Consider the following 20,718-nt stretch of genomic DNA (forward strand, 5'->3'; position numbering starts at 1 on the left):
ATTCAACATCTTATGTCCTTGCAGTAAAATAAATAAATGATCACAAATGTAAATATTGATCATTTAATTAAGGCTAAATTAGAGACGTGGATTGTATGTTTGACAAAAAGCATTAATTCCATTGTAACGTTTGACACACAATGTAAAATATTCTGGTAATGCCTAGTAGTGAAAGCGAGACCCTCAGTTTATGTAGAATAAGAATCTTAAAAGAGCCTACGTAAAAACTCACAGGGAGTCCCGCCCAATTACCTCCTATTGGCCAATGAGCATTACCTGATTTGTCCACAAAAACAGCGATTGGTCGGGCTGGGAAAAATTGTCAGCCGCCCCATTTCCCTTTCTTTGGTTCCGCGACAAAACAGGGCGCTGCGTATCGGCTATTTGTCTTGTCAATCAAAATGACAGCCGAGCGACGCGGTTCTTATTGGTTCACTCATCTGTCAGTCACCCCTGCCTCGGGCAACCGTATGTGTTGCCAAGTCCGCATATTATACGCGGTTAAAAATAAAAATGTAAATAAATAGGCTTAAATAAACGTAACAAATAAAGAAATAAAGAAAATAAGAAAAAAAAATGTCACTTCACTTCACCATCAATATCATAGTTAATGTTAATATTATACTGTATATACTGATAGCCTTTTTGATGTTTTGTTTACACAAAGTTTTGTATATATTTTCTGTCAATTTAAAACATCTTTTTACATATACAATGAAATAATAAATGCTTAAATGAAAAATCGTTTCCTTGCCTTTATCCACCTTTTTCCTGAATGCGGAAGTGTTCCACGATTCGACTGTTTTCAAGTGTTTTCATTCGTATCGGCGTATATTCTTAGCGGGTAATGTAATGTTTAAGGTATTCGATTTGAAAAAAAAAAAAAAAATCAAAAAACATGCCGATACTTCACAGAGTCAAGATGACTGTTTTTTTATAGACAGTACTTCACCTGAGTGTGTAGATGACATGAAGTGATGGTCAGAGATAAGTTACGTTGATATCATTAATAATTCTGAGTTGTTATGACAGCCAACAATGGCACAAGTTGAGCCTGAAATTCATTTTTACACCAAGTAACACTTAAATGGTTGTTGTTCTTCTCTGGATCGCTTGTTTTGGCAGTTTTTACAAAACAGGCAATTAGAACCATCATGGTGCCGCCCAGTGGTTGCTCAGGAAAACTGTGGATAACATAAATCACATGAGTAATCTATATTTCAGTTCCAATACATGTTTACAGGGGCCACATCAACACTACTCCATTTTTTTGGTCATGTCTGGAAGGTAACCCTCCGGTTGCTGAGAGTCTCGTGAGAGTTGCATGCGATGTTCACACATTGTTGGTGCGTCCGAATATCCATACTTTCCTACTATATAGCATGCCAGTCTGCCAGTGGAGTAGTACATCCGAATTCTAGGTATTTATAAAACAGTAAGCAAGAAATACCCGGATGCCCTACTATTTCCGGCGAGATTCTGAAGTGCAGATCGACTGGACACTTTACGATCCCATAATCTCTCGGGAGCTGAGGCAACGTCATGTTCAAAATGCTGGATTTAAAAAAAAAATGGTGGTGAATCGTGAGCCAGACGGCTCTTCTTAACTGTAAGTGATATTAATAACAAGAAACTTGTTCCTAGTCCTTAAATGGTGCTTGTTTAACTAAACCAGAGTCGATTATTTTCATAGTTATTACATCATATATTCGGGTCACGGGTCACTGCCCACGTCCCTAGATGATGTCTGAAATCTGCATACTCGCATGCATACCTAAAGAACGCACTGTTTTACCAGCTGAGAAGTGCATCTTTTATCAAATACATTACATACTGTGACAGTACGTGATTTTGGACGCAGGGTGTGATTATTTGGAGTCTCACAGAAACCCTACACCTACTCCTAAATCTAACCGTAGGAACAGCGAATGACACTCTTGCAAGACTTTCTAATTCACACTGCAACGTCGTTTTCCTCCAGCGAAAACAGACTTTCGAAAACGCTCTACATAACCGTATACTTTGGAAAACTATTACACTAGGAATTAAAAACAGAGGCTTCTGACTTTCTGACATATTTGTGTGGACATGCCCTGGATCAAATTCCATGCATTATTTAACTCTTTTATGAAACTTATTTTAATTTGTTATTGATAAAGAATTTATGAGCAGTTCTTCAAGCTTCAAGTCAATATACAAATAATAATACAATAATACAAAATAAAAAAATACAATAAAACTGATGTTCATGTGATTTTATTTATCATATTTCTAGGTTGCTTGGTTCTTTTCCGGGATCTGGCAACACTGTCAACCAGCGCGTGTCACTGTGCGCCTGCGCCGAGAGAAGGAGGGGCGGGCCTTCCACTCTGTCTTTTTATTTATTTCTTTGTTTCCAGCAGAAAAAAATACCACAGTGGTATATTCCTCTGCGGGACTGCCAATGTTTCCCGTCCGAATAAAGACAGAACCCTGGATCATACTGCTGTAGGTATTAAAAAGCCCGATTTAAGGGGGCGAGGATGAAGCGGCGCAATGCGGACTGCAGCAAGCTCCGACGGCCCTTAAAACGGAACCGAATCACCGAGGGGATCTACGGCAGGTACGATCCAGAACCCCCCCCCCCTCCCCCCGACAGGTCCGTTATAATTCCCAGACTAAATAATAAAATATATATTTCACCTTCTCTACTGTCTAAGATCTCAAAGAGGTTGTAAATCAGTTACCGTCAACAAAGCTGAATGGAGTTAGACAGCCGTCACCGTAGAAATGAATAAGCTACTGTAGGCCTCATCGATGCATTTTGATCGAATTGAAACCCGTGAAACATTGCTGTGTGGGCTCGAGACCCGACCGTAAGAGTCAGTAACTGTCAATCATCGGAATGATTGACGTGATAGGACCATTTGTCTGTCAATAACAGTGTTGGGTAAGTTACTCTAAAAAAGTAATTAATTACTAACTACTAATTACATCTTCTACAGTGTAATTACTGTACTAATTACTCTTTCTGAAAAGTAATTGCATTACTAATTACTTTCTAAAATCCTGATCAGCCTCCATCAGATGAAAAATACAATGGTAGACATGAAACTGTTCTTTTAATTCTTTCAATTAAATCATATAAAATCAAATTAATTATTCATGAGCTGGCCAAAGAATTTAAGGGGGCAGCGTTAAATTAGAAAACTTAAGCCTCTTTTCCACCATCGGGCCGAACGGTTCTAAGCACGGTGAGGAATGGTTACAGTAGCTTTTTCCACCTGGGTATGATACGGCAGGATTAGAAACCGTTTTCTGCCCAGAATTCTCAGCACGGTTAGACAACCGCACTCAGCTGTGCTGGTGGAATGCCTGTAGTGACGTCGCAACTCACGATTAGTCACTTGACAGTTGCCAAGGTTACTCGTTTTTTCTCTGTCTTTTGCCAAGCACACTATTTGGGCAAAGTAAACACACTTCTCATGGTCTTTAAACTCTTGCGTTACCAAGGTAACGACTGACGTATTTCTTGTGTACATTCGAAGTCCGTTTTCAGCACCGCAGAGGAAAAAAAAACGTAACCAAAAATACGTAACAGTGCCGGCTGGCCCGGATCGGCACAGAATAGAACGGTTTCGCAACAAGAACAGTTCAGCCCGATGGTGGGAAAGAGGCTATACATTTTAACATTAGACATTACATTTCGATTTTAAATTCACTATTGTTTTATATAGAATTGTTCTAGAGTCTATGCTGTGTCTATGCACGCAATTACATCAGAAGTAACTAATTAAATTACTGAAAAATTAAAAGTAATCCCTTACTTTTTCAGTGAAAAAGTAATTTAATTACAGTAATTAATTACTTAGTAATGCATCACACCCAACACTGGTCAGTAACAGTTACAGACCTGAAGGGAACAATCGATTGTGATTTCTCTTCGCCTCACAAGACCGTAATGAAAATTACCGTAATTTCTTTAGCAAATCTTATGTAAAAGTGCAACAGACAGCTAGAGGTTTATTCAAATAATGTTTTTTTTTTTTTGGGATTTGGTTTTTTTAACAGACACCATAAGAACTGTGTAGATGCTTTAAATTTCTTAAGTTTGCCCAATATTTCCTCATAATTACTTTTTTAATACAGCCTGTTTTTTTCTAGATGTTAGGAGTCTGAATGATTTTCCACAGAATTCATTATTGGTAATTTGAAGTACCTTTACCTAATTCACTCTCACAAAAATGACTGTTGTGGTACTATCGCAGAGTGATGTATCAGGTGGTAATACCATGGCACTGTGTGATTAATATATACTTATACCATGTTATATACTATGTACTTCATGAATTTAATAGTATTACCATGCTGGTTGTCCAATTCAATATTATGGTTGGCTAAGCCATGGGTTGTGCTTTTTATTGTGTTATCAGGTTTGTCAGGGAGTACCTGTCAATCAGAAGTGATGGGGTTTCTACTCAACACTCAACAGTTTTGCATGTTACTTATATTTGCTGTTGGAACAAGACATCATAAAGGAGTATTAATGGGGTGTTTAATCATCATGTTGACCTGTGGTCTATTGTAGCAGGTGTATTGTGAGTTTACAGGTGGCATCAGTGAGATCCAGGTCACATAGGGACACATTTTTAGCTGAGTAAAGCTCACCTGTCGAATGCAACAGGGCAAGGCAACAGTCAACTCTCGGAATGAAGTCCAGTCACAGATTGGTCATGTGTTTTTAGGTTTGATGAAAGATTGGCAGTAATCATGTAAACAAGTGTATTAATGCTAAAGTACTAGTAATCTGCAAGATAAGGGTTGGAGGCAACAATTGGCATATTATTTGTTACGTTAGTATCAGAAACAGTCATTGAATCAGTCACTTCTGCTTGTGAAGGTTCTTGGTTTTGGCATAAAAATTTCAGTTCTACTTTCAGTGTAGTGAAACAACATTTTGATAAGTGTAGTTGTATTTGGTGGTTGAGTCTGATATGTGTGGATTGGTTTCACTTACATTTAAGGGTGCACGATATAGCTACAAAATTATATCTCAGTATTTTTGAGGGCTGGGTAAACATTTGATCTTAATTTGAACAATCCTGGTATCAGTTCTTAAAATCCCAAGATCGACTTTTATTTTTTATTCAAGATTTATTTTTACTTTGAAGTTTACTTAAGTTTTGGTTGTGTTGATTATTATACACTCACCGAGCACTTTGTTAACACCTGTACACCTACTTATTCATGCAATTATCTAATCAGCCAATCGTGTGGCAGCAGTACAACGGATAAAATCATGCAGATATGGGTCAGGAGCTTCAGTTAATATTCACATCAACCATCAGAATGGGGAAAAATGTGATCTCACTGATTTTGACCATGGCATGATTGTTGGTGCCAGATGGGCTGGTTTGAGTATTTCTGTAACTGCTGATCTCCTGGTATTTTCACACAAAAGAGTCTCTAGAATTTACTCAGAATGGTGCCAAAAACAAAAAAAAAAAAAACATCTAGTGAGCAGCAGTTCTGTGGACGGTAATGCCAGACAGGTTCGAGCTGACAGAAGGTCTACAGTAACTCAGATAACCACTCTGTACAATTGTAGTGAGCAGAATAGCATCTCCGATCGCACAACACATCAAACCTTGAAGCGGATGGGCTACAACAGCAGAAGACCACGTTAAGCACTTTATTAGGGCCATAGTGTTCCTAATAAAGTTCTCGGTGAGTATATCATTTAAAAAAAATTTTTTTTAAATAGCATTATTGAACTTCCTAGTTAAGGCATTGTTGTTAATTATTTGTAAAAATATACTGTATATTTAAAGTTAAAGTTAGAAGGTTCCTTGTATTTTTACAGCATTAGCTGACAGAGAATTTATTTCACATATATGGATAGTGGACAAATGTAATTTAATTATTCTAAATGAATCAGAATCGAATCCAGTCGTATTGAAATTGAATCAGGAGCTTGTGAATCAGAATTGAATCAAATCGGGAAATCTGTATCAATACTCAGCCCTAATATTTTTCACCCTTTTGACGATATTCAACATAGGTATCTCTATTTGCATGTTTTGAAATGGCTCCATTCTGGTATGTAATGCCTTTTTCTTTTTTTTTTTTACAATCCAATTCATTCCAGATGGAAAAAGTCAAACCCTACATTTTTTTTCTCATTGCATGTCCTGTTTTACTTGGAGATTTGTCAGATTACACAAATGGGTTGTGAATGCCATTTCATGTTGACTTTAAATTAGAGACTCTTATTAAAACATACTGTAGAAAAAGCAGAGAATAACTCTATTATCTCAAATCTCATGTAAACGTGGTTTTCTTGCTTTGTCAGATTTTTTTTAAATAAGCTGATTTTGGGGAATTATCAGTGTATTTTGCATGTAAATAGTCTAATTTATGGCGTTTGGAATGCAGTATATGTATTCTGGTCGCAACTCTTGATGTAACAACCTGTCACGCATGACGAATGATGAAAACAATCACATGAAATATGATCTGACCATCCAGACTGAGAAGCACGAGCTGTGAATTTGGTTTGGATTGAGCAGGTAAAAGTCGGATTTCATGTGTTTTTGTCCTTTTCGGTTTCAGACTACAAAAACCTAAATGTATTTGAGACGGATAGGCCAAAAAAATCAGATTTTTCTGCCTGTGAACATAGTGTTATACTCACAAATCACGAAACTAGGCTAATGACACAATCTTTAGAAAACTTGATTGTAAAATAAAAGTTGAAACTTGATATACACCATAGTCACTTTTCCAACAATTCCACACCGATCAAGGCTCGCTGGCATGCTTACGGTTTCTTTTTCCATGGTAGTGCTGTGAAATGGGATTAGAATCGACAGACTGAGCAAGTGACCAGGAACTGTTTGTAATCCCATTGAACCGTTGTGGAAATGCTACCAGAACCGTTACTCAACGGAGCTCAGAACCGTTCGACCCAATGGTGGAAAAATGTGTAATGTTGCTTAATTTTATATTACCAACAAAATCATAACAAACAACCCATATCATAAATATAGAGTAAAATATATTGCCCAACATCTGTTATATATTCATCTGAAAGAGTAATGCTACTGCCGCAGAGAGATTATGCTGTAACATTCAGCTTTGCTCACTGGGTAAATGCCTGGCACTGTTCCTGCCATTAAAGACAGGTTGTCAGAATTCACCCTTTCTCAAGCAGTTCTCCTGTCAGCATTTGTTATTATGCTTGGTGTTCGGCATGTTTGGCTCTTTGGTGATTTCAAATGTTGACAAAATGTTGCATGTGATTTCAAGTCTGCATTTGGGAAATATGAGCATATTTTGATGTAAAGACATGATTTCCGTGCTCATGAAAAGCTTGGAAATGAGTAATTTCCAAAACCTTGGAAAGTAATAGAAATTAAATAAATCCTATTACGAAAATGTGACATTTCTATAGTTAATGTAATTTGCATTTTTCTAGTTAGGCTCAGCTGTAAAATATTTAATTGATTGGAAATTGTTCTTTAGTGTGTGCAATCTCTGTAGAATGATTAAAAAATGCTTATCCAGTAATCACGAAAGACAAGTAAAGTCTTTGTTTCAGTTGTGGAAACTCCATAGAACATAATATACACACATCAATCTTACAAAAGTGGGATGTGGAGCCAAATGCTTGTACATGTAGCAAAATGCAAAGATGTTTCACTTTCAGTTTAAGAAGATATTGTTCCTTCTGTTATATTTATGGATGTTACAGTGGTAAAACAAAAGAAGTAATATCTTATGAATCATCATGTTTGTAAAGCCTTTGGAAAGAAAAGAAAGGCAAGGAGCATCAAAGCAGCAGTTCTTGCTTTCGTGGTGTTGTTTTAAATGGGCATCCGTCATTATTCTTTTTCCATTATTTAAATCTTGTATTTTTCTCATTTACATGTTAAAAATTGTGTTGGATCCATCTGTCCATTGATGATATAATCTGTAAAGTTACATCTGTAACATCTGTTATCTTGTGTTAGTAGTCTGATTTGAGTTTTTCACTTGAGCTAGTACTTAGCAAGGATGTCATCAGCCCAGATCGACCAGTCCAGGCACTCTGCATTTTTTCTTTCTATTAACACACCGTAACCATTGCTGTCATTAGAACGCTATTAATAGTGTCTTCAACACCTATATGAGCTGCACTTCACCTGTGCTGGAGAAATATGCAGATGCGCTTAGATGGATACAATTTTAAATAAGAGCTGTAACATGCCACATTTTTTGAGAAAAAATCCCAGCTGCCTCTGCGTCTGAGACCGCCAACCCGCGCATCTTATCACGTGGCTTGTTGGGCGCGTTGCCACGGAGACATAGCACGTGTGGAGGCGTCACGCCATCCACAGCGGCATCCACGCTCAACTCACCATGCACCCCACCGAGAACGAACCACATTATAGCGACCACGAGGAGGTTACCCCACGTGACTCTACCCTCCCTAGCAACCGGGTCAATTTGATTGCTTAGGAGACCTGGCTGGAGTCACTCAGCATGCCTTGGGATTCGAACTAGCGAACTCCAGGGGTGGTAGCCAGCGTCTTTTAATATTGAGCTACCCAGGCCCCCCTTTTTCTTTTGATCACACACACACACGCACACACACGCGCACACACACGCGCACACACACGCGCACACACGCGCACACACTGTGTGTGTAAACACCATGCTATATATTGGAAAAAGATCAATTTGATTTAACCAAACAGTGATTGATTGGGATGGATTTACCGCTGGAGCTCCTGTTGGAGTTGATTGTAGTTGTAGCTAACTGTTCAGATGCTCAGAGCCACTTGTTTGGTCTTATTCACAAAGTTGTAGGATAAAAAAATCTTGAAATGAAATAATATATGATAATTTCTCTTTCTGTCTCTCAGTACGTTCCTGTACCTGAAATTTCTGGTGGTCTGGGCGCTGGTGCTGCTGGCAGACTTTGTGTTGGAGTTCCGCTTCGAGTACCTCTGGCCTTTCTGGCTCTTCATACGCAGTGTTTACGACTCCTTCAGATACCAGGGCCTGGTGAGTGTGAGAATCAGTTATACTGCCTTCCACAGCAAAGTGTTTGCCCTCCGATTTTGCCTGAAATTCAAGAAACCATAGCAGACGCTTTGTTCCAAAACCTTGTGAACTTCCTACAGAGACGGCATTGTAAAGCATCAGCTGTATCGTGAGCTTTCTAATATCACTCCATAGCTCTGTTCTCAAACCTGACTACCTGCCTAGTGCCTACCTAGACAGCATTACTACTACAGATATTGTAAATAAAAAGCATTCTCAGCTAAATGGCCATCAGCTTATAGGGTGATTCATACTTCTGCGACGAACCTACACCATAGCCTGATGTGCACCTCTCTAAAAACGTAACAATGTGTTGCATCGACGCTGACCACAGTAGTTGTGATTGGTCTATTTTGTAACCAGAGACCGTCCCCCAGGATAACAGAAATGTATCTGAGGTAGTGTCACATTTTATACTAGATTATTTAGGATCTATTAATCATATCACTTTGTATTTGGACTCGGGAACATTGTTTTAATCGGGAACATCTGCTGTTTTATATTCTGTTTATGTTTAATGAAGTTACAAGCGAAAAGTATTATTTAGTATGTGAGTTATTCAAAAACTTTTCAAAACATCTGTACAAAGTTTTACAGTATGGTGTAGAGTTAATAATCTTGTTTCATAAGTTATGAAAATGGACACTTCTAATTTGTCAGCAAATTAAAAAGCTCCTGTTAAGAGTTTGCTATATTGCTTATATGCATTGTAAAGTCCAGCCTTTAAGCTTTAAAGTAGCGCCCATTTTGTGTTGGTCAAGTGGATTTTTTTTTTTTTTTTTTTTGGCCAAAATATATATTTATTATTATTATTTAAAGGTGCTGTAAGTGATTTTAGCATGACTGAGTTGTTGAATTAGCCACGCCCCCTCATACCAAAACCCCGCCCTCCAAAGATAATTTTGAGACCAAAACCGAGCAAAAGAGCAGCGTTGTCTGTTCCTGTGGCTGTCAAATTCAACAGTGGCTCAGTAGCGCCCACAACTGACATTATGAATCGTAGCCTCAATGATCCGCTTCAAATACAACACTATGAGAACGAGCAAAATGATTGACAGGTGAAACGCGTCAGTGTCCGTTGTCCGCGGACACGTTTTTATTTGCTGTGATTATGACAACGTATAATAAATAATATGTACCTAAATCTCAACATACTTTGAATAACTTGTTTTTGTTTTTTCCCTTTTCTCCCAATTTGGAATGCCCAATTCCCACTCGTGGTGGCACGGTTACTCACCTCAATCCGGGTGGCGGAGGACAAGTCTCAGTTGCCTCCGCTTCTGAGACAGTCAATCCGCGCATCTTATCACGTGGCTCGTTGTGCATGACACCGCGGAGACTCACAGCATGTGGAGGCTCATGCTACTCTCCGCGATCCACGCACAACTTACCACGTGCCCCATTGAGAGCGAGAACCACTAATCGCAACCACGAGCAGGTTACCCCATGTGACTCTACCCTCCTTAGCAACTGGGCCAATTTGGTTGCTTAGGAGACCTGGCTGGAGTCACTCAGCACACCCTGGATTCGAACTCGCGACTCCAGGTGTGGTAGTCAGCGCCAATACTCGCTGAGCTACCCAGGCCCCCCAAATAACTCGTTTTTAATGCTACACATCCACACTTTACTTTGTTTTTTTTATTTACGACATGAATAATTATTTCAGAAATTAAGGCATTTTCTCAGTATAGTAGCATTTGGCTGTGTACTCGCAGAACTATAATTGCAAACCACCATGTTGGCCACTAAGCGGAGCCTACGTCATAAAGGTTCGACGCAGAAAATAGTTCACCTAAAAATTACAACTCTCTCATGATTTACTCACCCTCAGGCGATCCCAGATGTGTATGACTTTCTTTCTTCTGCAGAACACAAACAAAGGTTTTTAGGAGAATATCTCAGCTCTAGAGTTCCATACAATGCAAGTGAATGGTGACCAGAACTTTGAAACTCCAAAAAGCACATAAAGGCAGCGTAAAAGTAATCCATAAGACTCTAGTGGTTAAAGCCATGTCTTCTGAAGCGATAAGATAGGTGTGTGTGACAAACAGCTCAATATTTAAGTCCTTTTTTTACTATGAATCTCCACTTTCACTTTCAATTCTTCTTATTTTGTTTTTTGGCAATTCACATTCTTTGTGCATATCGCCACCTGGCTGTAAAAAAAGGACTTAAATATTGATCTGTTTCTTAACCACACCTATCATATTGCTTCTGAAGTCATGGATTTAACCACTAGAGTCATATGGATTGCTTTTAAGCTGCCTTTAAGTGCTTTTTGGAGCTTCAAAGTTCTATTCACCACTCTCATTGTACGGACCTACAGAGCTGAGATATTCTTCTAAAAATCTTCATTTGTGTTCAGCAGAAGAAAGAAAGTCATACACATCAGGGATGGCATGAGGGTGAATAAATGATAAGAGAATTTTCATTTTTGGGTGAACTATTGCTTTAATAGTGTTGTGAAAATTCACTGCTTTAAAATGTATGCTAATGTTCATACCATGTAAATTTGTATTTGATAATGAGCACTGATGCTCTCTCTGTGTTTCAGGCTTTCTCAGTGTTCTTTGTGTGTGTGGCATTCACATCAGATATTATATGTCTGCTGTTCATCCCAGTGCAGTGGCTGTTCTTTGCAGCCAGTACATACGTGTGGGTACAGTACGTCTGGCACACAGGTAAGAGTTGCACACCTGTTCATCTCACACGTTCTTTTTTTTTTTTACTTTTACAACACTCTCCCTCCATTGGCAGACTTCGTGAGAAGATTGTTCTCATGTTGTTGTGAGCTTTTATTGTCATGGCATGGTATATTGTCTCTTCATAATGCATGCAGACTGTGGCCTTGTAGCTGTAAGCAAGGTTATTTCCTCTGGTGTGACAGAGCAGCTCTGGATCTTGTTGTAAACAAAAGGATTTGCCTCAGATGAGTCATTCACTTTCTGATTCAGAGCTGTGAATCGCACAAAAACAGGTCCAAGTCACATTTCACACCATACTGAAGAGAAAAAAAATGTATTTGCAAAAAGAAAGTAAAGTCTATTCGAGAAACCTTTTGTTTTTATTATTATTATTTATTTTTATTTTTCACAACAATTCAAAACAATTAAGCACATTTTCTGCACAAATTCTCATTATCAGAATGCATACGAACAGTTTACTTTTGAGTTTTGTTGTTTTATTTTTGGTTTAAAAAAAGGCTTTGGAAATTTCGTACATTCGTGAAGAACAGAAAAAAATATCACAAGTTGAGCTTTAATTTCTTTGAGGGGAATATGACCTGGACGTGCTCTCTGCAGGTTTGGGTAGATTCACCCATACAGTGTGTGCCTGATCATTGTGGGTTTATTTAGATTTATTTGTGCTATTCTTATTAAACAGCTGTCATGTATAATTCTTACGCTCACATGCTGTCGTACTGCTTTTGTCCTCTGAAATAGTGTGAGAACACATGCTAACTTGCCATTCTCTTCTCTCATCTCTACAGAACGAGGGGTCTGCCTCCCTACTGTGTCGCTCTGGATACTTTTTGTTTATATCGAGGCAGCTATCAGATTTAAAGATTTAAAACACTTCCATGTGGACTTGTGCCGTCCATTTGCAGCGCACTGGTATGTTGTTTCCCACAAGCCCCCTGTACACTGACAAATCACACGCTGGCAGTGATAGTAAAATGTTTTTTCAATTACTACAAAGTATCTATTGAATGCTTTTAAAGGCACGGGATGGGTGTCTCCCCTGTGAAATACCTAAAATCATTGGTAGTGCAGGGGCGCACCTACATAAGGGAAAGGGCGTCACTGATCCATGCAGATTAACAGCTGGTCCACCCAGTCATACCCGTTATAATATAGTGATTTGGAAGTCATGAGAAAAACAATTAAACGGTGTGTGCAAAATAATCATTGCAAATTTAGCCTTTGATGTAGTGTAATTAGCCACATAATTTTTTTTTACATTTGCACACAACATTAAGAATAAAATTGAGGCAGATTTAGAGTGGGGGGAAAAAAATCAGTGCTGGGAAAGTTAAAAAAAAAAAAAAAACTCTGTAGAGGCTTATACAAAGTACTTTCCCACAAATAAAAATTTAAGGGTATCCAATAATTAAATTCTTATTTTATAAATAAATTAGGAAACAAGAAACCAAATGATGAGAAAGAGAATAAAGAAAATATATATCCACATGAGTATACATGCAAACATATTACATACAAAGCCATACCACAAAATCATAGAAATGAGGGTTGAAATGGGTTGTCACAAGTGGGTCACGCCACACTAGTTTTCACCCAGTTTTTAAAAATCATAACAAATACATTTCAGAGTTTCATTTGCAGCAAATACATGCACAGGTGCCACAAACAATGTTTATAATGATCATTCTGGCTGATATAAGCTGATAATTATTTTCGTGTTTTGTCTGAAAACAGATAAAAGGACAATATTAAAGATCTATACTGTTTTGTCTAAAAAAACAAATCTATTAAAACACACTTAAAATTAAATCAATGATTTTAGGTGCTAAAAGACTTTAAGCATCACATTATTATATATAGCATGACACAGCTGTGTGTTTCTTCAATTTCGGGCACTTTCACATCCCAGGGGTTGATTTTATGAATCATTAACTAACAGATGTAAACTTGTTTGTTTGTTTGTTTGTTCATGACTTGGAAATGTTTTACCAGGCCTTCATCATTCATTTTGGTAGTTTTAAAACACCTTTTATATAAACAGTTGAAGTCAGTAGTTTACATTCACCTTAGCCAAATACATTTAAACTCAGTTTTTCATAATTTCTGACATTCCTGACTTGGGTCAGTTAGGATCACTACTTTATTTTAAGAATGTGAAATGTCAGAATAATAGTAGAGAGAATGATTTCTTTCTTTCACCACATTCCCAGTGGGTCAGAAGTTTACATACACTTTGTTCATATTTGATAGCATTGCCTTTAAATTGTTTAACTTGGGTCAAATGTTTTGGGTGGCCTTCCACAAGCTTCTCACAATACGTTGCTGGACTTTTGGCCCATTCTTCCAGACAAAACTGGTGTAACTGAGTCAGGTTTGTAGGCCTCCTTGCTCACACACACTTTTTCAGTTCTGCCCACAAATTTTCTATCGGATTGAGGTCAGGGCTTTGTAATGGCCACTCCAATACATTGCCTTTGTTGTCCTTAAACCATTTTGCCACAACTTTGGAGGTATGCTTGGGGTCAATGTCCATTTGGAAGACCCATTTGCGACCGAGCTGTAACTTCATGGCTGTTGTCTTGAGATGTTGCTTCAATATATCCACATAATTTTCCTACCTCATGGTGCCATCTATTTTGTGAAGTGCACCAGTCCCTCCTACAGCAAAGCACCCCCACAACATGAAGCTGCCACCCCCATGCTTCACGGTTGGGATGGTGTTTTTCGGCTTGCAAGCCTCACCCTTTTTCCTCCAAACATAACGAAGGTCATTATGGCCAATCAGTTCAATTTTTGTTTCATCAGACCAGAGGACATTTCTCCAAATAGTAAGATCTTTGTCCCCATGTGCACTTGCAAACGTGGTTTTGGAGCATTGGCTTCTTCCTTGCTGAGCAGCCTTTCAGGTTATGTCGATATAGGACTCGTTTTACTGTGGATATAGATACTTGTCTACCTGTTTCCTCCAGCATCTTCACAAGGTCCTTTGCTGTTGTTCTGGGATTGATTTGCACTTTTCGCACCAAACTACGTTCATCTCTAGGAGACAGAATGCATCTCCTTCCTGAATGGTATGATGGCTCTGTGGTCCCATGGTGTTTATACTTGCGTACTATTGTTTGTACAGATGAACGTTTTACCATCAGGTGTTTGGAAATTGCTCCCAAGGATGAACCAGACTTGTTGAGGTCCACAATTTTTTTCTGAGGTCTTGGCTGATTTCTTTTGATTTTCCCATGATGTCAAGCAAAGGGGCACTGAGTTTAAAGGTAAGCCTTAAAATACATTCACAGGTACACCTCCAGTTCAGTACACCTCCTACCAGAAGCTAATTGTCTAAAGGCTTGACATCATTTTCTGAAAAAGCTGCTTAAAGGCACAGTTAACTTAGTGTATGTAAATTTCTGACCCACTGGAATTGTGATATAGTCAATTAAAAGTGAAACAATCTGTCTGTAAACAATTGTTGGAAAAATTACTCATGTCATGCACAAAGTAGATGTCCTTAAATGGAAAAAAAATCCATCACCGTCGTTTCCACCATAGAATTTTATTAAACACAATACGGAATTCGAGATGTGCTTAATATGACACTGTAGTGGGAATTTTCAAGACTTTTAGAAAAAAATTAGATAAATCTCCTGTGATGCATGTACACACATTTTTGGACATTGTTATTAGACAAATTTAATAAACTGGTGAGAGTGTGAGAAATCTGAGACTTTACTTTCTAGAAGTGCCTGAAGTTGAAGAAACACCCTGATATATTGTGCATCCCTACATCTTGTAAATGTGTACATCACCGCTAATCCAATAATGCCCTATTGCTCTCTTTTTTTTTTAAAATGTTTGCAGTATCGGGTATCCAGTGGTGACGCTAGGCTTTGGTTTTAAGAGTTATGTAAGTTATAAGATGCGTCTGCGCAAACAGAAGGAAGTGCAGAAAGAAAACGAGTTTTACATGCAGCTGCTGCAGCAGGCGTTGCCTCCAGAACAACAGCTCATACAGAGACAAGAGAGAGAAGCCGAGGAAGGTAAGGATGGAGGAATGAAGTTGAGAAAGAAATACAAGTTTTTAAGTAAAGTTTTTGCCAGAACTGTTCTCTTAAAGTCTCTCTTGCTCATGCATAAACAGCAGCATCTAAAGGCATTCAAGATGTCGACTCTCCAGCTGTGGTGCAAAACGGCTCAGCAGGCGGTAAAAAACCTTCGTCTAACACGTTTCCAGAGCTGGAATACAGAGAGAAAGAACGGGGCAAGAATGAGTCGAAAAAACAACACAACCACAACCAGAACCATCACAGCAGTACCAGCAGCAGCAACATCTTGCCGTCAGTGGACAGTAAAGCTCAGGAGATGGAGTACATGGAGAACCATGTGAACAGTAAGAGACTGAGCAGCTCAGATCTGCTGGGCAGCACTGAGAACCTGCTGAAAGAAGAACACTCATCATCCTCCTCCTCTTCCTCCTCTTCCAACTCCAACAAAAATTACAAAAACGCCAGCGGAGGGGGTGGGAGCTCTTCGCCCCGGGGGCACGGAACGGCCAACGGCAGCGTGCCGACCTCCTTCGGGCCTTCATCGTCCTCCGCTTCCTCAAATAAAGGGGACAGGAAACAGAAGTGTGGAGGAGGGAAGAACTCTGCAACGCACAGAGACCCCATGGAGAACTGCATTCCCAACAATCAGCTGAGCAAACCAGAGGCGCTCGTCAGGTTAGACACATATCATGGTTCTGTCTCAAAACCTAGTGAGCTGCCAAACTAGATGCTGTTTTTGGCCATCATTGGAGCGTACGTCATGCCTGAGCCAAAAATGCTGTCTAAGTAGGCAGTTCACTATGTTTTCTGATTCACTTTTATCCAGTTGAGCCTGTTTAAACCTGGTATGAACATCTGTCTCGGGTGATCCGTTCACAAGTGGTAAGGTGAGACAGATCACTGATTACACTACATGTGTCGACATGACAAGCAGAGATTCTCTGATTTTGTGACTACATACATCACTCATTATGCCAGTGCTTTACTGCTTGTTGATTGTGTGTGTGTTTGTTTCAGGCTGGAGCAGGACGTTAAGAAGCTGAAGGCAGACCTGCAGGCGAGCAGACAGACAGAACAGGATCTGCGCAGTCAGCTGGGCTCTCTGGGCAGCTCTGAACGCAGCATACGCTCTGAGCTGGGACAGCTGCGTCAGGAGAACGAACTACTGCAGAACAAGTGAGACATACCTTCTTCTGTCTGCTCCATAAGAGAACCCAGAGGAGTGCACCTGTATTAATGGATACTCTATGTGTGTGTGTGTGTGTGTGTGTGTGTGTGTTTTCAGACTTCATAACACTGTACAGGCGAAGCAGAAGGATAAGCAGACAGTGGGGCAGCTGGAGAAGCGACTGAAGGCAGAACAGGAGGCTCGTGCTGCAGCAGAGAAACTGTTGGCAGAGGAAAAGAAACGCAAGAAACTAGAGGAGGCCACAGCGGCCCGTGCAGTCGCTCTCGCAGCTGCAACCAGGTGCGCATGACACATCTAACCAGCCATTTTCCATTCATTGTTGAGCCAAACCCATCTGTCACAGGACAGATCCAAAGAGACCCAATTTCTGTCATGACTCAATTTTGACAAAATGTGTAGTAACTGCATTTTTGCCTTTGCATTCCATTCCATTATATATCATTCATTCCATTCTTTACCATTATATTCCATTCTCTTCTATTACATGTCATGCATATCTCTCCCATTGTATTCTATTCCATAACATGCATTCCATTCTATCATCTTTCATTCTATTCCATCACAAATCATGCATTTCAGTCTCTTCTATTATATTCTGTTCTCTTCTAAATCATGCAGGACAACATGAACAACTTTATTAAATGTTGCATTTGAACTAATGTGTGTGTGTGTGTGTGTTTATGTGTGTCTGTCAGAGGTGAGTGCACAGAGTCTCTGAGAAGGAGGATTTCTGAGCTGGAGACGGAATGTAAGAAGCTCACGCTGGACATCAAGTTGAAGGAGGATCAAATCAGAGAGCTGGAGCTCAAAGTCCAGGTAAGGAAATGTTCATGTGTTCATTCACTCAGGATCTCCTTCAACATCTCCTGTTTCTTCTGTAAATGGAGAAAAAGCTCATAAATATATATATTTTTTTCTGATTCCTCTGCTTGTGATGTCTCTGTAGGAGCTGCATAAATATAAGGAGATTGAAAAGGACACAGAGGTTCTGATGTCAGCGCTGTCAGCAATGCAGGATAAAACCCAGCACCTGGAAAACAGCCTCAGTGCAGAGACCCGAATCAAGCTGGACCTCTTCTCTGCCCTCGGAGATGCCAAGAGACAGCTGGAGATTGCACAAGGTGTAACATCCCTGTTCTGCTGTCCGAATTACCCACATTAAAGTTTAGCTTTTGTCGTTGAGCTCTACTTAATAAGTAGCTAAATATCTTTGGTGCACTACCGTTTTAAAAAGTTAGTTCACCCAAAATTGAGCATTCTGTCATCACTTAACAACACCTTCTTTTCAGGTCAGATCCTGCAGAAAGACCAGGAGATAAAAGACCTGAAACAGAAGATCGCAGAAGTGATGGCCGTCATGCCCAGCGTGGTCTATTCAGCAGATACGGGCAGCATGACTCCAGTCACGCCCCATTACTCCTCCAAGTTCATGGACACCAGTCCATCAGGCCTGGATCCAAATGCATCTGTTTACCAGCCCATGAAAAAATGAATGCTTGTTTCCCACAACAGACCTCCTCTCATACATGCGCACACACACACACATACACACACACACACACAGTCCTCTCTGGTTGTTTCTTTTCCTCCATAGGCCCAGATTCAATTCATCTTTTGGCATGTCTGTGGCTCAGATTGCATTTTTTGTTTTTCTTCGGTTTTACGTCTTCTATTACTACAGCTTCTTGCCTGGTCAGAAGGATGTTGTATTGTGTGACTGTATTTGTTGTAGTAAAAAAAAAAAAAAAGACAAAAAAAGAAGACTTTTAAGGGACATCACACGTTGAGTAGGAAACTGCTGTTTCTTTTCTCTTGTAAATGTCTAGAAACCTCACAGAAGTCGGTGAGTATCTTCCCGCAGTCAATTCTGAGACCTCTTGCTTCAAGTTTTTGTTCCTCTATTTTGGATTTCAGCCTTGATTTACTTTTCCGGTGGGGGAGATGGAAATCAGGGCAAGAGTGAGATCTGTTGTCCCAGGTGCTCTATCCCATATCAGAGGTCAAGAAGATTTATACTCTAGAATGTCACCATCTAAGATGACAAGATTGTAATGCAATGTTGAACCTGTCTCAAAAAACCCAAAACTCGTGTCTGTATCAAACTTCCCAGAAAAAACTGCAAAATATGACCAAATTATAAAAAATTTTATCAGTATCTCAGAAATGGACACCTCCTGATTTTCGTGACTTGTAGGATGGACCGAAGCTTCACCTTCGATATGGATTGCTGTCCAGTTACGTTATAAACCACGCACCACAAACTTGCAGATCGTTTCTGAGAAGTCCAACAGCGTTGTTAATAACAGATAATCAGTGCCTTCATACGGGACCTCATTGGTGGAAATGAAAGATCTCTTTCCCCCGCCCCCCTCCAGCCAGGCTTCAACCAACATCCCATTTGGGCAACCTTTTGCAAACAGATCACCAGCCATTGGCATGGCTGTTTAGGTCCTCTTACAAACTGTGCTTGAAAATTCGGTCATTTGTTTACATTTATTTATTTATCCAGCATTGCACTATTGCATTGTTGACTTCAACAAGCTTGTAAGGGAATATGTTCAGTATAAAACACAGAACCCCCCCCCACCCCCTTGTTTTCATATTGTATTGACCATCTTTCAGTATCAGATGAAAAGCTAGTGTAGTCCAGTGCCAACGATGTGGAAAGGCTGTAAATTTGTTGCACGAGAAAAGTGTTTCAGACCCATCAGGTTACTGGCTGGTCCAATGAGTGAAGCTGGAGGAGCATATATATATGTGTTTGCATAAATGCTTTGATGTGCCGCTTGATGGCGCTATTGCATTCAGAAAGTATTGCAATTTCACACTCTTAAGTCTAAAGGTGTTAGGCTGTAGTAGACCAAGACTTGAATGTGTTTTCAATGGATCAGCATCACTCTCAATATGTCAGTTAATACAGACTAGACTTCATCGATGGCTGGTAAACATTGAGTATTACTAGGCTGAAGGGAGAATGTCCCAAGCCAACCTTCCTTACAAGCTTCAGATTTGTGTTAGCACAGATTTTGCCAACTAAAGGAAGCATTTCAATATTCAAGCCAGTTCCCTAAAAAATTGGAGCTCCACTGCTGGATCAGGCGTTACCCTGCTAGTCAGCTTAGCGGTAGAATTCTGGTGTGGGTTGTTTCAGAAGAGGAGAAAGTTATTGTGTTTAGTATTCCATTTGATTTATGAAGGGTGGGAGGGAGTGTTGGGGTAGCCAGAGTCAGTCCAATGTGGTATTGTAGTGCTCCGAGATGGTTGTTGTTTTTCGGTGTCTGTGTTTTTTGAACTATGATGTGATTGAGGAAGTGAGAATGTTTATGATGTCAAAGTGGTTTAAGTGAACGAGGATACAAAGAGAAAGATATTTCATTTCCTTTGCCCACCGTCACTGCTCTCTTCCTAACTGTTTTTCAGCCAAACCTCGGCTGCGCTCTCAGTCTCTGTGAGGTTTCAAGTAATAAAATATTTTTTTCTGGCATTTGAGTTTCCTTTGTGTTTTGTCCATTGATTGTTGTGAGTAAATGCAAGCAAGGCCTGGGACAACATTTTTGATTGGTGGGCCTGGGCCCCCATCTCCAAAAAAGTGTGCAGAGTCCGTCTGGGCCTACAAATGAGTGAATTGGTTAAATATTGAAATACTTTTTTGTAAGGTAAATACAAATTTGTACATGTTTGCTGCAAACGGTTTTTCCATCTCATTCCTTTAGATTCTCAG

At 39.6% G+C, this 20,718-nt stretch overlaps 1 protein-coding gene across 2 annotated transcripts; it reads left to right on the plus strand.

Annotated features, from left to right (window-relative positions):
• Positions 1-2,331: 2,331 nt before the first annotated feature.
• Positions 2,332-20,481, plus strand: LOC127413530 (macoilin-2). Of its 2 annotated transcripts, none has more exons than XM_051650750.1 (11): positions 2,332-2,602; positions 8,886-9,027; positions 11,621-11,747; positions 12,557-12,680; positions 15,624-15,802; positions 15,907-16,483; positions 16,826-16,984; positions 17,094-17,276; positions 17,693-17,813; positions 17,944-18,118; positions 18,287-20,481. In XM_051650750.1, exons 1-11 carry the CDS (start codon positions 2,523-2,525, stop codon positions 18,487-18,489), a joined length of 2,070 nt encoding a protein of 689 aa, XP_051506710.1. In that variant the 5' UTR covers positions 2,332-2,522; the 3' UTR covers positions 18,490-20,481. The 2 variants fall into 2 exon arrangements, with proteins under 2 accessions (XP_051506710.1, XP_051506709.1); XM_051650749.1 differs by having other exon boundaries at positions 2,333-2,602; positions 15,904-16,483.
• Positions 20,482-20,718: the final 237 nt, after the last annotated feature.

The sequence above is a fragment of the Myxocyprinus asiaticus genome, chromosome 23, assembly GCF_019703515.2.
Source record: "Myxocyprinus asiaticus isolate MX2 ecotype Aquarium Trade chromosome 23, UBuf_Myxa_2, whole genome shotgun sequence".
Classification (NCBI taxonomy): Eukaryota; Metazoa; Chordata; class Actinopteri; order Cypriniformes; family Catostomidae; genus Myxocyprinus; species Myxocyprinus asiaticus.

What these genes read in the sequence shown, in the direction of transcription:
- LOC127413530 (XM_051650749.1), top strand. Translation starts at nt 2,523, where the DNA reads ATGAAGCGGCGCAATGCGGACTGCAGCAAGCTCCGACGGCCCTTAAAA. An exon ending in ACCGAGGGGATCTACGGCAG is followed by an intron (nt 2,603 to 8,885) that starts GTACGATCCAGA and finishes TCTGTCTCTCAG; the next exon opens with TACGTTCCTGTACCTGAAAT. An exon ending in AGCTGGAGCTCAAAGTCCAG is followed by an intron (nt 17,814 to 17,943) that starts GTAAGGAAATGT and finishes ATGTCTCTGTAG; the next exon opens with GAGCTGCATAAATATAAGGA.